General features: G+C 42.8%; 1 protein-coding gene across 1 annotated transcript in view; it reads right to left on the bottom strand.

Moving 5' to 3' along the window:
* itga11b (integrin, alpha 11b) overlaps window positions 1–21,001 on the bottom strand; it is a 133,566-nt gene that overhangs the window by 22,668 nt on the left and 89,897 nt on the right. Inside the window, exons 12-19 of the mRNA XM_039017178.1 lie at window positions 12,190–12,334; window positions 11,334–11,482; window positions 10,302–10,445; window positions 9,123–9,326; window positions 8,837–8,967; window positions 8,568–8,731; window positions 2,780–2,922; window positions 2,424–2,534 (exon numbers count right to left, since the gene is read on the bottom strand). Of these exons, the coding sequence (XP_038873106.1) occupies window positions 2,424–2,534; window positions 2,780–2,922; window positions 8,568–8,731; window positions 8,837–8,967; window positions 9,123–9,326; window positions 10,302–10,445; window positions 11,334–11,482; window positions 12,190–12,334 (1,191 nt within the window). The remainder of the gene's footprint in view (window positions 1–2,423; window positions 2,535–2,779; window positions 2,923–8,567; window positions 8,732–8,836; window positions 8,968–9,122; window positions 9,327–10,301; window positions 10,446–11,333; window positions 11,483–12,189; window positions 12,335–21,001) is intronic.

Here is a 21,001-nt window from a genome sequence, read left to right as displayed (position 1 = left end):
CCTTGGTGGAAGGTGCAGTCCATCTGGTGCAGTCCATGAGGAGGAGATGCACTGCAGTACTTAATGCAGCTGGTGGCCACACCAGATACTGACTGTTTCTTTTAATTTTGATCCCCCCTTTGTTCAGGGACACATTATTCCATTTCTATTAGTCACATGTCTGTGGAACTTGTTCAGTTTATGTCTCAGTTGTTGAATCTTGTTATGTTCATACTAATATTTACACATGTTAAGTTTGCTGTAAATAAACGCATTTGACAGTGAGAGGATGTTTCTTTTTTTGCTGAGTTTACTAATAAAGTGACAGATGGTTAACAGTAGCAGCAGCATAAGTGATGAGTCAAAAGGTTTGTCCAATAAGGGTCAAGCTGTCACGCCCTGACCTTAGAGATCCTTTTTATGTCTCTATTTGGTTTGATCAGGGTGTGACTTGGGGTGGGTATTCTATGTTCTTTAGTTCTATTATTTGTATTTCTATGTTTTGGCCGGGTAGGGTTCTCAATCAGGGACAGCTGTCTATCGTTGTCTCTGATTGAGAACCATACTTAGCTATCCCTTTTTCCCACCTGTTTTTGTGGGAGGTTAACTTTGTTTGTGGCACATAGCCCTTTAGCTTCACGGTTGTTTTGGATTGTTTATTGTTTTTGTCGGCGTCGTATAAATAAAGGAATAGGTATGCTCACAACACTGCGCTTTGGTCTACTTCTGTTGACGGCCGTGACACAAGCGTCAATAGCCCGAGTAGCTATTTGGTTAATTATTTAACTAACTATTTAGCAGTGTTATGGCTTGGGTGTAGAAGCTGTTCAGGGTCCTGCATAGATAGTAGGAAATATAGTGTAATAAATTGGTGTAAAGCCAAATAACAGGTCCCCTCTTCAGCAAAAGTATGTATCAGAACCAGGACACAGATACAAAGGTTACAACGGCGCCGGCAGAGCGGGCTGCCTCGCTTCTAGTCCTTAGGAAACTTTGCAGTATTTTCCTTTCACAATCAAATGCCGACCGTATTTTCTCCCAAAAGAAATCTCTTCGGTTATTGTCACAGCCATGTATATCCCCCCTCAAGCCGATACCACGACGGTCCTCAAGGAACTTCACTGAACTTTATGCAAACTGGAAACCATGTATCCTGAGGATTTATTTATTGTAGCTGGGGATTTTAACAAAGCAAATTTGAGAAAAATGCTACCTAAATTCTATCATCATATCGACTGTAGCACTCGCGCTGGAAAAACACTGGATCATTGTTACTCTAACTTCCATGATGCATACACGGCCCTCTCCCGCCCTCCTTTCGGCAAATCTGACCACGACTCCATTTTGCTATAGGCAGAAACTCAATCAGGAAGTACCCGTGCTAAGGATTATTCAACGCTGGTCTGACCAATCGGAATCCACGCTTCAAGATTGTCTTGATCACATGGACTGGGATATGTTCCGGGTAGCCTCAGAGAATAATATTGACGTATACACCGATTCGGTGAGTGAGTTTATAAGGAAGTGTATAGGAGATGTTGTACCCACTGTGACTATTAAAACCTACGTATGTGGCAGGGTCTACAGACAACCACAGACTACAAAAGGAAAACCAGCCACGTCGCGGACACCAATGTCTTGCTTCCAGACAAACTAAACACCTTCTTTGCCCACTTCGAGGATAATACAGTGCCACCGATGCGGCCCGCTACCAAGGACTGTGGGCTCTCCTTCTCCGTGGCCGACGTGAGTAAGAATTATTTTTTTATTTTACCCCCTTTTCTCCCCAATTTTCGTGGTATCCAATCGCTAGTAATTACTATCTTGTCTCATCGCTACAACTCCCGTACGGGCTCGGGAGAGACGAAGGTCGAAAGCCATGCGTCCTCCGAAGCACAACCCAACCAAGCCGCACTGCTTCTTTAACACAGCGCGCCTCCAACCCGGAAGCCAGCCGCACCAATGTGTCGGAGGAAACACCGTGCACCCGGCCCCCTTGGTTAGTGCGCACTGCGCCCGGCCCGCCACAGGAGTCGCTGGAGCGCGATGAGACAAGGATATCCCTACCGGCCAAACCCTCCCTAACCCGGACAATTGTGCGTCGCCCCACGGACCTCCCGGTCGCGGCCGGCTGCGACAGAGCCTGGGCGCGAACCCAGAGACTCTGGTGGCACAGCTAGCGCTGCGATGCAGTGCCCTAGACCACTGCGCCACCCGGGAGGCCCTTGTGAGTAAGACATTTAAACATGTTAACCCTTGCAAGGCTGCCGGCCCAGACGGCATACCTAGCCGCGTCTTCAGAGCATGCGCAGACCAGCTGGCTGGTGTGTTTACGGACATATTCAATCTTTCCCTATCCCAGTCTGCTGTCACAGCATGCTTCAAGATGGCCATGATTGTTCCTGTACCCAAGAATGCAAAGGTAACTGAACTAAATTACTCACCTCAGTCCTATAGGTAGTGGGCCAGCCGTGGTCCAGCACCGGGCCTTGGTCTGGACTCTGCAGACCTGTCTTCACCACAAACACTATGGGATGGCCGTAGTCTGCAGTTTCCTGTTGGAGCAAGGTGGAAAGTCAACTATAGAAATGTAATTCCCCATTGCCTTAGTTTGAGGGTTCTTTTCCATTCTAGAATTTCTATTTCTAGAATGGAAAAAGTCTACTCCCTGCTACAACTAGTTTCAATACAGAACATGTATGTACAATAAAATGTGTACAGTAATAATGAAGATTATGCAGAATTAAAACATGAACTGCTTTTACTTGCAGGTGCTTAGCCTGAGACTGTGCTCACTCACCTGAACATAGAAGTGGACATGTTCACAGGACTCCTCCCCGTTTTGTAGTGTCAGATTCCTTGACAGCTGCTGTCTGTCATTGTCGTCCAGCGATGCTCTGGGAGAGTGCCTCCTCTCGTCTATCAGCACCCTGTACCACACACCTAACCACACGCAGAGAGAGAGAGAGAGAGAGAGAGAGAGAGAGAGAGAGAGAGAGAGAGAGAGAGAGAGAGAGAGAGAGAGAGAGAGAGAGAGAGAGAGAGAGAGAGAGAGAGAGAGAGAGAGAGAGAGAGAGAGAGAGAGAGAGAGAGAGAGAGAGAGAGAGAGAGAGAGAGAGAGAGAGAGAGAGAGAGAGAGAGAGAGAGAGAGAGAGAGAGAGTGAGTGTGTGAGTGTAACAGTGGTGTAACAGTGGTGGTTCTGTCACTTCGATGACCACACTCACGTGTAGAGAAACCTTGTCTGAGACCTCAACAGTTTTATTGGCTCCTCAGCCTGAGCCAATGCTTGGCTTAGCGGGCTAATATGATGTTCTGCACACAGAAGACCCAGGTTCAAATGCCGTCAGTCACACGAGAAGACAACTGTCTGATGTTCATGTCCACTAAACTGTCTTGACAGGCAGTAAATGTTGGCACCTGCTGCTTTTAGATGACTTTAGGCTTGAATTATATGTCAGTGAGGGCTAGCTGTATGTAGCAGGCTATAAATATTTCCTCTCATTCTGTCCAACTGTGGGCATGAACGAGATGAGGACACAGACTAGACTTTTTTTCATATTTTTCATTCCGGCTTCTCCTCTCGCCATGGGCGGTCGTGGTAACAGGAGAATGCTGAGTGGGAAAAGTGGAAGCACAGTATGTTGTGTCTGTCAGGTTCTGCTTTCATCTTAAAGTGGGTTTGAAAGTAGGCAACTCTATAACCCTGAGGTAAATCAGGAGATACGCTGCTCCACTTCTATGCGTGTAGAGATAGTGTGTGTCTGTGTCTGTGTGTGTGTGTGTGTGTGTGTGTGTGTGTGTGTGTGTGTGTGTGTGTGTGTGTGTGTGTGTGTGTGTGTGTGTGTGTGTGTGTGTGTGTGTGTGTGTGTGTGTGTGTGTGTGTGTGTATGCCTGCGTGCATACACACTTCTGTCTGATATAAACCAGACTAGGGGAAGGAGGGGAAAGGGAGGGAGGACTGAAAGGGAAGACAGAGACCGACACACTTTAAGCCCCTCTCCGTGGCTCTGAGTGACGCACTTTAAAGAGTTCCCCCGAGCCCCTGGGCTTAGGACATTAGGAAAAAAGTTTTCATGATAAAACGGACTGACCCCAGCCACACATCTGACAGGAATTACACACAGACACAACAACGACCACTAACCCTGGGGAGGTAAAAAAAAAAAATGTCACATGACCCTCCCTTTGTACTGTAAAAAAATGTGCACACCCTCCCCCTCATAAAATTAACTCGAAAATAATGATTACCACCACAAATAAAAATAACTGTAGTGACCCTGTGTTTATAAACATGGATATCGACTTGACCACTTCAGCAATGTTTTATGGCACAGTCGATCCCACGCAGGTCTACGGGCCAGAAGGTTGATGGTTTTCCGACCTCCACTGACAAGCGCACTCTCCCTGCCTGTCTCATTACACTAAGATCAGAGCCGGCTGCAGACAATGATCGGCTGGGGGAAATCAGATTTTAAAAAATATTTATGCTATATTTATAACTATAAACTAGGTGGTTCGAGCCCTGAATGCTGATTGGCTGACAGCAGTGGTATGCCACGGGTATGACAAAACATGTATTTTTAGTGTTCTAGTTACATTTGTAACCAGTTTATAATAGCAATAAGGCACATCAGGGGTTTGTGGTATATGGCCAATATACCACGGCTGAGGGCTGTATCCAGGCACTCCGCATTGTGTCGTGCTAAGAACAGCCTTTAGCCGTGGTATATTGGCCATATACCACACCCTTTCGAGCATTATTGCTTAATTATATACAATATTTGCAACAAAGTTTCCACCAACAGGATTCTGTGCCAATGCACCAAAAAACAACAAATAAGCAATGCAAAACTGCATACCGATTACTGACTTTGAGTGCTTCACCATGGTTTGCGTTTTCAACATCACAATCAAGTGGAATATGTCAATCTCGACAAACAGAAAATACACCCCTCCCTACTCAGTATCGAAGGCTTGGCTTGACAATCTCCGAACGTCATTAAACTTTTTGGTGTTTTGTAACGGATGTCTCGTTCCATTCCTCAAATGAACGGTGCGCAGTTCGGGATGCTGGAATTATATTAGAGTAGAGTGGATGAATGTGTGCAGGTATCCTACGGGAGACTTTTGAAGTAGCCTAATCAGATTGAAACATTGTGACTGGTTGTGTTTAAATCAAATCAAATCAAATCAAATTGTATTTGTCACATACACATGGTTAGCAGATGTTAATGCGAGTGTAGCGAAATGCTTGTGCTTCTAGTTCCGACAATGCAGTAATAACCAACAAGTAATCTAACCTAACAATTCCACAACTACTACCTTATACACACAAGTGTAAAGGGATAAAGAATATGTACATAAAGATATATGAATGAGTGATGGTACAGAACGGCATAGGCAAGATGCAGTAGATGGTATAGAGTACAGTATATACATATGAGATGAGTAATGTAGGGTATGTAAACATAAAGTGGCATAGTTTAAAGTGGCTAGTGATACATGTATTACATAGAGATGGCAAGATGCAGTAGATGATATAGAGTACAGTATATACATATACATATGAGATGAGTAATGTAGGGTATGTAAACATTATATTAAGTGGCATTGTTTAAAGTGGCTAGTGGTACATTTTTACATAATTTCCATCAATTCCCATTATTAAAGTGGCTGGAGTTGAGTCAGTATGTTGGCAGCGGCCGCTAAATGTTAGTGGTGGCTGTTTAACAGTCTGATGGCCTTGAGATAGAAGCTGTTTTTCAGTCTCTCGGTCCCTGCTTTGATGCACCTGTACTGACCTCGCCTTCTGGATGATAGCGGGGTGAACAGGCAGTGGCTTGGGTGGTTGTTGTCCTTGATGATCTTTATGGCCTTCCTGTGACATCGGGTGGTGTAGGTGTCCTGGAGGGCAGGTCATTTGCCCCCGGTGATGCGTTGTGCAGACCTCACTACCCTCTGGAGAGCCTTACGGTTGTGGGCGGAGCAGTTGCCGTACCAGGCGGTGATACAGCCCGACAGGATGCTCTCGATTGTGCATCTGTAGAAGTTTGTGAGTGCTTTTGGTGACAAGCCGAATTTCTTCAGCCTCCTGAGGTTGAAGAGGCGCTGCTGTGCCTTCTTCACAACGCTGTCTGTGTGGGTGGACCAATTCAGTTTGTCCGTGATGTGTACACCGAGGAACTTAAAACTTTCCACACATAAAAGGTAATACATTTAAAAAGTTAAATGACAAACATTTTGGCTATATTGAAGCTTTAGGTTTGATGTCAAGGTTTGCGTCACTGAAGTGTACAGCCTAGAGTAGAATTGTACTCAATTGTACTCACTTGAAAACAATAATGCAAATATTCATTGCATTGTGGTGTTGTAGGCTAGTCTAGATAGCATAACTGTATTGTCCCCAAGGCCATACAAATTTTATGAACTGTATATTGGAGGATATTTTTTTTAAAGTGAGGCGAGCCAGCGATAAAACATATCATAAGAAAAAAAGAAAAAAAAGTTGTACCCCTTGTAATAACACTAAACAACTTTTGTACAACACCTAACAACCTCACCAAGAGATTTTAGCCTTTTGGTATTCCCACTTCTGACACCAGCGTAACAAACAGCAGGACAAGGAAGTGAAAACGGGTCACTGGCGTGAAAGGCAAACACCCTATGCACCCCATTAGATAGGAATTGTATCATGGCTCATATTGCGAGGATTGTGACAGTTTAAAGGTTTTGGAATGACAGTCACAGGGTCCAGGGTTTGAATCCAAGTCAGGGTACCCCACTTCACTATATTGGTGTCAGGTGTTGGAGAGCACCATTGAAAGCACGTCCCAGCTAAGTTTTAGTCACAGTACATTTGTGATGGCAGAGTACAGAGTACCCCCCATAGGGGGCACAGATTTGTCCATTTCTTTATTTTATTATTTCTTTATTTATTTACATTTTGTTGTTGTTGTTCCTCTGTAATTCTATTAGTCACCAAGGAATTTTATGAAGTTGGCCTTAGCCAATTTGAGGTTCCCAATCTCATAACTCATAACTAGCTACCAAGAAGCAATTGCAGGCTATCAATAACGTTAGAGTAGCTAGCTTGTTTATCTTAGCTGGCATGCTTGCTGGCAGGGTTAGTAGACTTTAGAAAAGCAAGCAATAACTAAATGTACTGAAGAAGACTCACATTCCTTTTAATCTTTTACACAGATTTGAGCAGAGATGCTGAGAAGCATTTTTTTTTATTTTTTAGCCAATTTGAGGTTCCCAATCTCATAACTAGCTACCAAGAAGCAATTGCAGGCTATCAATAACGTTAGAGTAGCTAGCTTGTTAATCTTTGCAGGCATGCTTGCTGGCAGGGTTAGTAGACTTTAGAAAAGCAAGCAATACTTTTATGTGTGGTATGATTGCTAGTTAACCTATTGCAGACAGCTCAAGAGATATGCAAAAAATATATACTTATTTTACATAGAATCAACTATCATTATGACTCTAAATTGCAGGAAAAAACTGTTTCAGGGGTTTGAAAAATGCAAAGATTCCCTCTAGACCACCCCGCAAACATTTTCACATACTTTATGTCCCTTCAGATTTTTGTGGTGAATGACGGAGTATGCAAAACAAAGGTGCACCCGATTGATAACAATCCTCATGATATCATTCTGCCAGGTAGGCCTATTTTGCAGTCAATGTTTAGTTGGGGAAGGTTTTTGGGAAAAAACATTGAAAATGACTGTTTCAATATGCATCGCAGATTTTATAGAGCCAATACAGCTTTTTGAGCTGTGTCTCATGTCTTGACTGTTATTTCATGTGCAATGAGACACCTGGCCTCTCCGCTGCCTATCAGCTATTCCTCTATGTTCTTGTGGATTTATATAGAGAATTGGTGCAGCTTTGAATAATTTTATGTGTGCTATGATTGCTAGTTAACCAGATCTGGACAAACGATCCACCTACCATTATTGTCACTATGGGTAGAGGGCAGGATAGATTTGACTATATAATAAGTGCACAGAAAGCGTAGCGCAAAAGGGAACTACCAAAACACCTTGATAGGGAAGTCGCATGCAAGCAGGAATGTAGGTCCTATTTTGGAGCCACACATTGGTGGGACATTGGGGTGAGTTTTGCACGTACAACGTAAAAGTGAAAAGTGCTGCACTGTATACATGCAAACAGCATTGTTGTTTTTGTGGTTACTCAGCTGAGTGATTAAAGTTTCACTAGTACCCATTCTTTCACAAATTCACATGTTTAAGGACTCTTGGAAGATTAGTCCAAATGAGGACTAAAAGAGATCCAAATCAAATCAAATCACATAAACAAATCCCCTAGTGTAAAGGAGAGAGAACAAGGGGATCTTTATGTAAACAGCTCTGCTCTGTGGTACTTGAGGTTTTGTTGGTCTCATTGTGCACCCAAATCGTTACTGCAATACGCAGTCAGAATCTAGTCAGAGAGCTCAATGAACCAAGAGTTAGGAGTCCCAACCAAGATCTACATGAAACCACATGCACGCACTAACACGCCACGCACACGCTCATTCCAACACTTTTAATTGAGTAATAATGCCCAAATAGACCAAACACACCCACTCCATGGCTCTGCATCTGAGTCCTGGCATCCAGACTGATACACACGATGGCAGACATGCAGGTGACGTCCTTGCCTCCCCTGCGGCAGTCCTTGTTGAATGTGTTGATCTTTTCCGGTTCAAAAGTGACTTTGACTTGGATGCGCACCACACTGCGAGACCTGAGGGAAGAGAAGGGGCATAAGGGCCATCATTAGTGTGTCTGTGTGTGAACGGTGGGACTGCAATGGAATGGGAGTGTGTTGGGGTGAGTGTGTGTCACTAACCAGATCAGTACTACTGCACCCAACGCGCCCACTGCCAAGTCCACCAGCCCGTCTTCATTGACATCCATCATCCCATGAACACTGCGGCCAAAATACTGCAGACCAGCAGAGAAGCCTGCTGCTCCAATTCTCTGAGAGAGAGAGGGGAGGGAGGGAGGGAGGGAGGGAGGGAGGGAGGGAGGGAGGGAGGGAGAAAAAGCCAGTTAGTGAGACAGCAAAAAATACTTTTAGTATTGGTTCTGAATAATCCACTGCATGACTAGGGGTTGTGTGCCACTGAGCTCACCTGTCTGTACTTGTGTTGTATGCCATTGAGCTGGCCGTAGAACAGGTAGATGGCCCCCTGGTGGTCGTCCTCTAGAGGAGCTCCCACCACTACCTCACTGTACGAGTCACCATTCATATCAGGGATAGGGGCCATCGCTCCACCAAAACGAGAGTTCTGGGACTGGTCGGAGACCTCAAGTGTCCCTTCCAAAAGGAAATGGCTCTGTAGATAGAGAAAGAGAGAAATCTCGACAAACCATTTCTGTATGCACCTTGCTTTGTGCACAGGGGCATTGTCATGCTGAAACAGGAATGGGCCTTCCCCAAACTGTTGACACAAAGTTGGAAGCACAGAATCGTCTAGAATGTCATTGTAAGCTGTAGCGTTAAGATTTCCCTTCACTGGAACTAAGAGGCCTAGCCCGAACCGTGAAAAACATCCTCAGATCATTATTCCTCTTCCACCAAACTTTACAGGTGGCATTATGGATTGGGCAGGTAGCGTTCTCCTGGCATCGCCAAATCCAGATTCGTCCGTCGGACTGCCAGATGGTGAATTGTGATTCATCACTCCAGAGAACACATTTCCACTGCTCCAAAGTCCAATGGCAGCGAGCTTTACATCACTACAGCCGACGCTTGGCATTGCGCATGGTGATCTTAGGCTTGTGTTCGGCTGCTCGGCCATGGAAACCCCTTTCATGAAGCTCCCAATGAACAATTACTGTGCTGACGTTGCTTCCAGAGGCAGTTTGGAACTCGGTAGTGAGTGTCGCAACCGAGTACAGGAAAATTTTACGCACCACGCTCTTCAGCACTCAGTGGTCCCATTCTGTGAGCTTGTGTGGCCTACCACTTCGCGACTGAGTCGTTGTTGCTCCTAGACATTCCACTTCGCAATAAAAGCACTTACAGTTGACCAGGGCAGCTCTAGCAGGGCAGAAATTTGACGAACTGACTTGTTGGAAAGGCGGCATCCTATGATGGTGCCATGCTGAAAGTCACTGAGCTCTTTAGTCAGGCCATTCTACTGACAATGTTTGTCTATAGAGATTGAATGGCTGTGTGCTCGATTTTATACACCTGTATGCAACAGGTGTGGCTGAAATAGCTAAATCCACTAATTTGAAGGGGTGTCCACATACTTTTGCATATATAGTGTTCACGTACACTCCGATTCACTTCTCCTCGTTCTCACCTGCTGAGTCACCCTGTAGATGTAGACCTTGCCCCTCTCCCAGCCCTTACTGAAGAACATGGGCGCTGCCACCAGGAGGAAGTCTGTCACACCGTCCCCATCGATGTCCAGAGGAGCTAGCTCACTCCCGTAGTATGACCCAATCTACAGACACACCATTTGACAAAGAGTCAAGCCATATATACTCTTCTAAAATGTGCAGAACAGTGATTCATTTATATCTATGCACATTCAACCCGAACCATATCACAATTTGAAAAGTGTTAAATTAACACAGTACAATTACCGCCCATAGCATCCAGTGAGGGGAAAACCCCATTCATATCAAGTCCATTTAATTGTCCTAATTGTATTTTTAGCCCACATACCCCACAAGCAAGGAAGGAGTGTAAGAGGGAAGGGGAGGCATCTGAGACAGGATGCACCACCTAACACATCCCAGCCGCACTAGCTTACTGTAAATCTTGCCCCAGTGGCCTCAGGCTACCTCAGAAAACACCACAGCAGCCGTAATTAATCCTAGAGGCGTACTGCTTTTCTAATGTCCCCTCAGGAATGCGCAGCACTGACTCTAGGACTCTACTCCTCTCTCCCTCTCCCTCCCTCAAACAACAGTCTGATCTGACACAGTGGTTAGCCCTTATTTACAGGGAGCCTGCCCGGGGCGATGCATCTGTGCTCAGTAGAAAACCCTGTTTTGATTGGATGCATACAAATGAGAAGCACATGGGCCGATGAGACAAAGGCCATCTGGACCGGGCAGCCGAGTCTAGACCATAATGTAACGAAGACTCCAATGTGTCACACGTGTGCACACACAAGCTTGACACGTAGAGCCAGTGTGTGTGTGTGTGTGTGTGTGTGTGTGTGTGAATGTGTGTGTGGGTGTCACTGTCAGTGTCGGTGTGTCGTGTTGGTGTGTATTTGTTTGTTTAAGCAAATCAACTCAAGCACCTGCCTGTAATGGTGTCCCCCAAGGTTCAGTCCTTGGCCCCCTTGTATTAATAATTTATATCTCTTGGTGTGTCTCACCTGCTGGCCCTTGAGTGAGTGTAGGATGGTGAGGTTGCCATTGTTTCTCAGCGTAAAGATGATGACTTTGCCTGTGTGGTTGAAGCGAGGGGCTCCAGCAACATAGAGCTGCCTGCCTTTGGCCGACACCACTGAATTTACTGTGTAACCTGGGAGATTGGACACAAGGACACACTTTCTGAAGGCACTGTCCAAAAGTTATGGGAGAGGGTGCAGTTATGGGTGCGCAGTGAGATAACCAATCGGTTGAACTGTATTTTCCTTGTCAATCATTTTGAGAAAACATTTTCTTAAAAACTGGAAATCAAGATGACCCGCCATCAGGTGAATCAAATGCATTATTATCTAAATATAGAAAAAAATTGGGCTCCAGAGTGAAACAAAATAGTACAATTTGAAGCCATATGGCATAAAGTATTACAAGCACTGGAGATATTCAAAGGATGAGAAATTAGAGAAAATGAGACGGACAGAATAGGTAAAGAACTTGTGGGTCTGAGCGTATGTGATTTCATTAATGTCTGTTGAAATGTATGTGTGTAAATGTTAAGTTGTCTATTGTTTTTATATTGTCAAAAAAGGAAAATAAAACACACTATAGTATAGTACTGCATGCAATGTTAGACAGACTATTCATCCATCCATCTATTTATTCATCTATCCACACACCCATTCATCTATCCATCCATCTCTTTATTTATTAGTCTATGCATCCATCCATCTATCCATTCATCCATCTATCCATTCATCCATCTATCCATTCATCTATCCATCTGTCCTTCCATCCACCCACCCATCCATTCATCCATCCATCCATCCATCTACACAATTCTACCTGCCCATCCAGTTCACTCACCCAAGTAGGCCCCATGGTTCTTCAGTTCTTCTGGGAACTCTTCCAGATAGGAGGACTTGGGTGGGACTACCTTCCCATGACGTGTCTCTTTTAGAACAGCCCCGTTCCAATCATAGGCCCCCACGGCCCCCACCAATATGCCATCCTACAGGAACAAGCATTTTCACATCACTCGCCAAATACACATCTCTCATTCGGTCAATGTACCTCTTTCGCCACTGTACAAAGAGGTACCAAAGCAGAGAGTGATGATGGTGGACAGATATGTCTTTTATGCGAAATAATGGGTTGAACATTTTGTCTTTTCAGTAAGTCCAATCCTTTCAGTGAGTTGATTTATTCTTTGGTAATTTTCCACTCCCTATCCTGTTTTTCTCTAATGGATTTTACAACCCTAGTACAAGAGCACCGGGCAATAAGGAAACAAACGGCTTGGTTACATTTTCCAACATGAATGCATCACCATCATTGCTAAACTTTCACAATAAAAACATGTGAGTACATTTCACAAACACACATACACACACAGGTGGTGTTGAATGAACTATACACACACCGTCACACACAGATGTGAACGCACTGTACAGTATGTCATGTCCAGAGGTGAAAGTCATTAAACCGTGAGTTACACATCTCTACACATCTCTCAGAGCGAGAAGAACAGGGATCATGGTCAACGACCAAATCCCCAGCAGTGTGTGCAATGCTCCATTAGGCTGCATGATGCATGGGAATGTTCATTGAGCCCTGTCAAACTCTCATACTGTTTTGTATTATTGTTTTAGATACCGGTGAAGCTATCACCACTGTCACCATACTTCAAGTTCGCCTGATCCCAGATCTGTTTGTGGCGTCTTGCTGTCTCCAATGGTCACGTGGCTTGAAAATGACCATAGGTGTTGGCAAGAAAGCACAAACAGATCTGGGACCAGGTTAGCATTGACCACCAAACTATACTCAGCAGACTGCATGTACGGTACTATAGCAACGTGTTCTGATTCAGTAGCTAAGCAACCAGAAGAACCAACACAAACTGAATACACACAACTGATTCAGAGCTGACCTCAGATGTCATCTTCTAGTCAACGCCGCTTTCTTAATAACCCCAATCAGTTAAAACAATTTGTACTATTGGGACAAATCGACAGCTAATCCTTCAACTTTGGAAGAGAGAAAGAAGGTGTTCAAGAGAAACCGTGTTCTACAGGGTTGTATAGTGCTACATATACAGCCCATGTGAATTTACTAATAAAAGTTCAAATACTGACACCATGCCAGCAGACAGATTTCAGCCAACGCTATAGTCATGGCTAAATCAAGACAGCAGTGGGGCTGTTGTGAAGATACGCCATGGCCAAGTATTCCCTCACTCATAGTTATAGGCTGTCGACGTGGACAGTTTGACTGGCTGCCATGGCAACTGTTGCGGAGTAAAGTAAGTCTCCCATTGGGATGGATACAGTATTATCCATGACTTATGATTTTAAGGATTTGGGTATTAGCTAATAGTTTATTCACTAATTTGCATGTACAGACAGATAGAGAGTAAGTTGAATGGCCCTTCTGTGATATCCTTTAAGGGTGTTTTCACACACAGTCCTCTTTAAAAGAACCGATCTCAGTCCTCTTTAAAGTGAACTCTGGGGTAAAAAAAAGCTAAATAACTCAGGTCTCTTTGTATTCACACTGCCCTTGCCTTTGAATGAGGACTCAACTCTTTTGTCAGGTCACTTCACATATTTTGTGGTCTGAGTCCTCCTTGCGTTCACATTGTTATGTTTAAAAAGGAACCAAGATCTTGTTCCAACATTCACTCAATGCACTCTGGGTTGTGCAGGACAAGCCATTCCATCAGAATTTGTTATTGGACAGCTATACAGTGCCTTCGGAAAGTATTCAGTCCCCTTAACTTTTTCCACATTTTGTTAGGTTACAGCCTTATTCTAAAATTGAAAGCCCCATAATGATAAAGTAAAAACAGGATTTTAGCAATTTTTGCTAATTTATAAAAAAACAAACAGAAATATCACATTTACATAAGTATTCAGAACCTTTACTCAGTACTTTGTTGAAGCACCTTTGGCAGCGATTACAGCATCGAGTCTTCTTGAGTATGATGTTACAAGCTCGGCACACCTGTATTTGGGGAGTTTCTCCCATTCTTCTCTGCAGATCCTCTCAAGCTCTGTCAGGTTGGATGGGGAGTATTGCTGCATATCTATTTTAAGGTCTCTCCAGAGATGTTCGATTGGGTCCGGGCTCTGGCTGGGCCATGCAAGGACATTCAGAGACTTGTCCGAAGCCACTCCGTTGTCTTGGCTGTGTGCTTAGGGTTGTTGTCCTGTTGGAAGGTAAACCTTTGCCCCAGTCTGAGGTCCTTAGCGCTTTGGAGACGGTTTTCATCAAGGATCTCTCTGTACTTTGCTCCATTCATCTTTGCCTCGATCCTGACTAGTCTCCCAGTCCCTCCACTGAAAGAAATCCCCACCACCATGCTTCAACGTATGGATGGTGCCAGGTTTCCTCCAGACGTGATGCTTGGCATTCAGGCCAAAGAGTTCAATCTTGGTTTCATCAGACCAGAGAATCTTGTTTCTCATGGTCTGAGAGTCTTTTGGTGCCTTTTGGCAAACTCCAAGCGGGCTGTCATGTGCCCTTTACTGAGGAGTGGCTTCTGTCTGGCCACTCTACCATGAAGGCCTGATTGGTGAGGTGTTGTAGAGATTGTTGTTCTTCTGGAAAGTTCTCCCATCTCCACAGAGGAACTCTAGAGCTCTGTCAGGGTGATCATCGGGTTCTTGGTCACCTTCCTGACCAAGGCCCTTCTCCCCCGATTGCTCAGTTTGGCCGGGTGGCAAGAACCCAATGATCTTGGTGGTTCCAAACTTGTTCCATTTAAGAATGATGGATACCACTGTTTTCTTGGGGATCTTCAATGCTGCAGACCTTTTTTAAAACCTTTCTCCAGATCTGTCCAATCAATTGAATTTACCACAGGTGAACTCCAATCAATTTGTAGAAACATCTCAAGGATGATCAATGGAAACAAGATGACCCTGATCTCAATTTTGAGTCTCATAGGAAAGGGTTTGAATACTTAAGGTATTTCTGTCTTTAATAAATTTGCCAAAATTTAAAAAAAACTGTTTTTACTTTGTCATTATGGGGTATTGTGTGTAGATTGTTTACGATTTTTTTCTTCAATCCATTTTAGAATAAGGCTGTAACGTAAAAATAAATTAGGAAAAAGTCAAGGGGTCTGAATACTTTCCGAAGGCACTGTTTATACCTACTTACATTTTGGAAGCTAATAGATTGCATTTAGTTAAAAGATGAGACATAAACATTGTAATCAGAAGATAATATTAACATGCAAATATTATTTGTAACATAATGAATAGCAGAAGAATAGCTGCCCGATTAAATAATGCTTTAATTGAAAATTGTATGCTACTGCCCCTTTAAGAGCTAGAATTGTTTTTGTACCCTATGTTGGGATTCTCATCGAATATGTTGTTGTCTTCTCACACCATTCAAACCCCACAAGCGAATAAACAGCTTATGAAGCTCTCTTTATAGATCACATATTGCAAACAAATAATCTGAACTAAAAACTATTTTGGAGTTTCTATGCATCATTGACAATTGCTAATCAATATCCAAGAACAGCACATATTTCTTTCTGCGCATCATCTTCTCTCTTTTGTGGCACCAATGTGAGGGGTTATGGCAGGTGAAATGGTGTTGCAGTATTCTAGTGTGTGGTGAGGGAATAATGACAAGTGAACCTGGGAGCTTAGTGTTCACGTTGCCCTAAAAAAAGGGAACCGGACCAAGGAATTCAAGGGAACCGAACTCAGACTACCTCTCAGTCCTGTTTGCTTCGGGGGCTCTTTTGAGGGAACTGAGTTCCTTTGGAGTGTTCACACTGGACACAATATTAAGCAAACTGCACTGAGTTAACAAAAATTGTCTGAAAGGGACCAAGTGTGAGAACCTGAGTGTTGGCCATACCAGTGTGGAAAAGTGGTTGGAGGAAGTAGCCATATGATGTTCAAGGTGGGTTGCAGGCGACTGTTTTTTAAAAGGTTACATCCTTATTTCATCCGTTCTTGTTTCCTCATGTCTTCTCAAAGCGCATTGAAGGAGAGAATCCAAGGTACCTCCCTCAGATATCCTTTTCCAATGAGCTTTGAGAAAGACTGAGGAAACAAGGATGACGGAGGAAGAAAGGATTTGACAGTGTTACGTTCCCTAGCAAGAAAACCAAAAATGACGCTCAAACAGCAGGGGATCTAACAAAGAGTCACTGACAACAAACAAAATGAAACAGGTAGGGTACTGTTTTCAGACACAGCCCCAAGTTGCAATATGGACAGTATGCTTCCCCGCCCTGATATGAGGGAACAGCATTCAAATAGCCAATGTAGCGACAAATGAGGATTGAGGAGACAAACAAAAGTGAGATGATACATGAAACCGATACCTGGAGAGATCCCTGAAGACTGGGGTTTGGTATGCAAGAGGTAAAACCCAATATGACTCATGTCAGTAGTGCGGCAATGTCAGCCAACACAATAAACAATGACCTGAACAAATCTTTCCATATTATTTTGACTTGTATTATATTAAATGAATTCAGCTAATAATCCCCTAAAGATATTAGGATTTCAAACTATGAGCAAATAAATTCCATCACAATAGGACAATCTCAAAATATTTGGTGTGTCTGTGTTGTGTGAGCTTGTTGATCAGTGTGTATCTGTGTGTGTGTGTGTTAATGTGTGTGTTAATGTCTGTGTGTCTGTTTCCGTGTGTGTGTGTGTGTGTGTGTGTGTGTGTGTGTGTGTGTGTGTGTGTGTGTGTGTGTGTGTGTGTGTGTGTGTGTGTGTGTGTGTGTATGATGTGTGTGTTAATGTCTGTGTGTCTGTTTCCGTGTGTGTGTGTGTGTGTTTAGCTGGCAAGCTCTGCATTCAACTAAACCATCTGTACTCTCTTGCCTGTTTTCCTCTCAAAGTCCCCCCCACCCCTCCCTCCGCCAACAAAAAATACTTTCCACAACGTTCTCATCATCTCATTCTCAAATTGCCCCTGTGCCTAGAATCCAACAATGCGTTGTATGAATATATAATTTTTCCCAGAGACGGTTAATGCTTTCTCCAGTATCCACAGTGCCGTGCTCCATGCTAATATGAACAATAATGTGAGCTCCTTAGAGGTAGCTCACATTCATCATCTACCACCCGTCATCCATCACCAACGTATAGCTCCCACCTGGGTAATGTAGTCTTCCCAAGAGATCTTTAAAGCTGTGTATAAATACAACAGATTCGATTCCGTTCAGCCCCGGACACAACTTCATTGGAATGCAACCTCCCCATGGCCCTACTTGCAATTCATACCTGGGCCATGTTTAGTCCATAAACGTTCTTGAACGTTGCAGATAGAAATACCAAAAATAGAGCTGACGTGGTTCCTTATTCTACATGTCAGAGACACATGTTTGTTCTACATAGCATATTTCTATCTGAACGTTCCAAAATGTTGCTTCCTGCTAAAGGCACCCCAGTCCAATGGTGGTCCCCACAGTGGGCAAAAAAAGGGACATTCCAACCTCATTTTCATTATCTCCAGCACAATACCAGTGTCAACTAGGGATGGGCATTTGAAATAATTTCACTATTAGAATAATATCATGACATTTTTGGGATATCCGGATAGTCCATATACATGTAAAAAATGTAAAAACTTGGAACTGGATTTCTGCACAGACTGCGTGATTTTGGTGCCGCTAGCTTGCAACAGTAGTATGGGCAGGGGCCGGTGAGTGAGTGAGGGAGAGAGAGAGACCAGCCACATAGACTCACACTAGTTAGACAAAGTTGTAGATTCCACATCTGGAAGTACACATGACTGACTGCAACATATCGATGTAAAGAAGCTAGCTAAGATAGCCAGCTATGCTAGCCAGCGAGCTAGCTAGCTAGTTACCTAGACTAGGGCTATTTTGCTCAGCTTCCCATTCTTGTCTACAACAATTCCATGCAGATTAAAGAATAGCCTAATTGATGGTTGCTCTTCATTGTAACCAACTCCTTCTCATTTAATTAACTTCATTCCATAATTTTCATTACATTTTGCACTGATTAGAGATCTCCCACATTGCTTGCTACACATGGAGGCACTGACTGTAGACAGTGCCACTTTCATTGGCCGACAATAACAACTAAAATGCGTGAAACCCGTGTGGGCTAATAAAGAATGTATTTTTATGTTGTGCAAGTCATAAAACTACATTTAAAAGTTTGTTGTTTTTTTTAGTTAAGAATTTCAAATGTCATGGTATATATATCCTTATGTGTAGCAATGTCACTTAGATCATTTAATATAATTTAGACAAAGCCTTTCATTGTTAAAATAGGCCTATGATAAAGGTTTTCCAAAAATTAATACTCTTGCAAATATTCGAATACTAACGTCTGTTCGGATATTTGAACATCCATGCCCATCCCTAGTGTTAACATATATGAAAGCGGCGCATTCCTACATTTTAGTAGAAAATATAAAGTTATACCCAATGACATCATCAAAAGTTACAACATTGTAAAAACAGTGATTTTCAAACACTTGATATTCGCGGTGACGTTGGGAGCAAGAAAATAACCTCCCTTTAGCTAGAAACTCTTTGCAGGTTTTGAAAATCTCTGTTTTGTACTTTTAATCCTACCCTGTGATGTCACAGAGAAGCATTTTTCAGGGCCTTTCTTATCTTTTTAACCACAGATCATAGAAAAGTGCTGTTTTTATACATGTAGACACTGGTTTGGTGCTGAGATAAGGAATTTGAGGTTGAAAAGTGGCGGAATTGCCCTTTAAGGTTTGATTCTGTCAACATACATGTTCAGCTCAAATGGACACAACAGCGAAGAGAAAGGCCAGTGCCTGTTGTGTACAGCACATCGCCACTTCGCGATCTGACAGCATTTTGAAACCATAAATTGCTTGAAATCTGGACGTTTTACTTCGTATAGTCCTAATGATGCATTTCTTATACTGCTTCAAAGTAGCCTAGCCAAAATCCAACCATAGAAACGTCGATGGAATTATTTTATGAACACTTCCTCATAGCCTTATGCCATTGAAACCAACATTTCTCTTCTGTTCTCTTGGTTTTCTAACCAACTTTCTTTCAGCAGCCAAAGGCACAATCCTAGTCATATTAGCAACCTATATATTTTTGCATCTTTAGATCTCCCCTCTTTCAAATTTTTTTATGGATATTTACTTCCATTTCTGCCATTGGCATGTCTGATGAGCAACAGTGTTTTTCCCGCTACTTGCATTTTAGAAAATGTGAGCTTATTGTTGTGTGCACATTGCTGCTTATAATGTGAATAAATAAATAATAATTTACCAACATTTTAAGCTAAACTTTCTAATCTGTTCTATCAGTTTCGTTGTGTTTCAAAATTTGGGGATTTACAGTGGATGTAGGAACTTTGGATCTAGCATCCCAGAACTGTCCCAGATTCTGTTTTGAACCGTCGTCACAGACTTATTAAAATGTTTTATAATGATAAGCCCTTCATTTCCAGCTCTGGCTACTTGTTATTAATGCAACTGCAATGTTGCATATGTCAGAACAGCAGAACACTTATACAAGGTGAAAATAGAATGGATGTTGTTGGCGTATTCAAATAATTTTAAATACTGTAGCCTAAATGATGCAGTGCAACATGGATATGGCATGAATATCTGTCAGGTAGGCTACAACAGTCAGCTCCCAACCAGATGTGTCATGCCAATAGGGGGCACAGAGGCACAGATTCATTTAATTGTTGTTGTCGTTTCTCTGTATACTACTAGCCAACTAGCAATTTTATGAAGTTGGCTTTAGCTAGCCAGATAGGTTTCCAAACTCCCAACTTCATAACTAGCTGTCAATAAGCCATTTCAGGCTATTGAGCAAGTTAGAGTAGCTAGCTTGTCTAACTATCTTAGCTGGCATGACTGCCTGCAAGGTTGGTAGACTTTAGAAAAGCAAGCAATAACTAAATGTACTGAATAAGAGTCACATTCATTTCAATATATTACCCATATATTCATTAAAAAAGGGGGTATGCTTACATATGCAGAACAATTTACATATTGTTTTACATAGAGTGCCTTCAGAAAGTATTCATACCGCTTGAATTATTCCACATATTGTTGTTACACGCTGAATTCAAAATGGATACAAAACACATTCTCACCCATCTACACACAATACCCCATAATGACAAAGTGAAAACATGTTTTTAGACATTTTTGCTAATTTATTGAAAATTAGTATTTAAGTCATAAGTCATTACTTTGTAGAAGCACCTTTGGCAGCGATTACAGCTGTGAGTCTTTCTGGATTAGTCTCTAAGAGCTTTCCACATCTGGATTGTGCAACATTTGCCCATTATTCTTTGCCCATTATTCTTCTTTTTAAAACAGGTGTTTTATACAAAATCCTTTTGTGTGTTCTATTTTCGACTCCCTCTGCATACTTGTAATCAAATGGCAGAATTTTTTAACATCTCGTTAGCTATCATACTCTAATTCCACCGGGCATTCCACTGATTTCAAAACTCGGTCCTCCAGAAGCTGGAGAGCAACACTTTTGCAGTTCTACTACATGATATATATATTTTTTAAAGCAGCGTTAGGAAGGATTACCTACACAATCTGACCAGCTCAAGTTATAGACAGAAGTGTTTTACTTGGCAGACCAATCCGAACTCATCTCTCAGCATGTCCAGCCCATCCATTATCTCAGCTAATCATG

The sequence above is a fragment of the Salvelinus namaycush genome, chromosome 21 (assembly GCF_016432855.1).
Source record: "Salvelinus namaycush isolate Seneca chromosome 21, SaNama_1.0, whole genome shotgun sequence".
Classification (NCBI taxonomy): Eukaryota; Metazoa; Chordata; class Actinopteri; order Salmoniformes; family Salmonidae; genus Salvelinus; species Salvelinus namaycush.
This window is presented reverse-complemented; position numbering and strand designations above follow the sequence as displayed.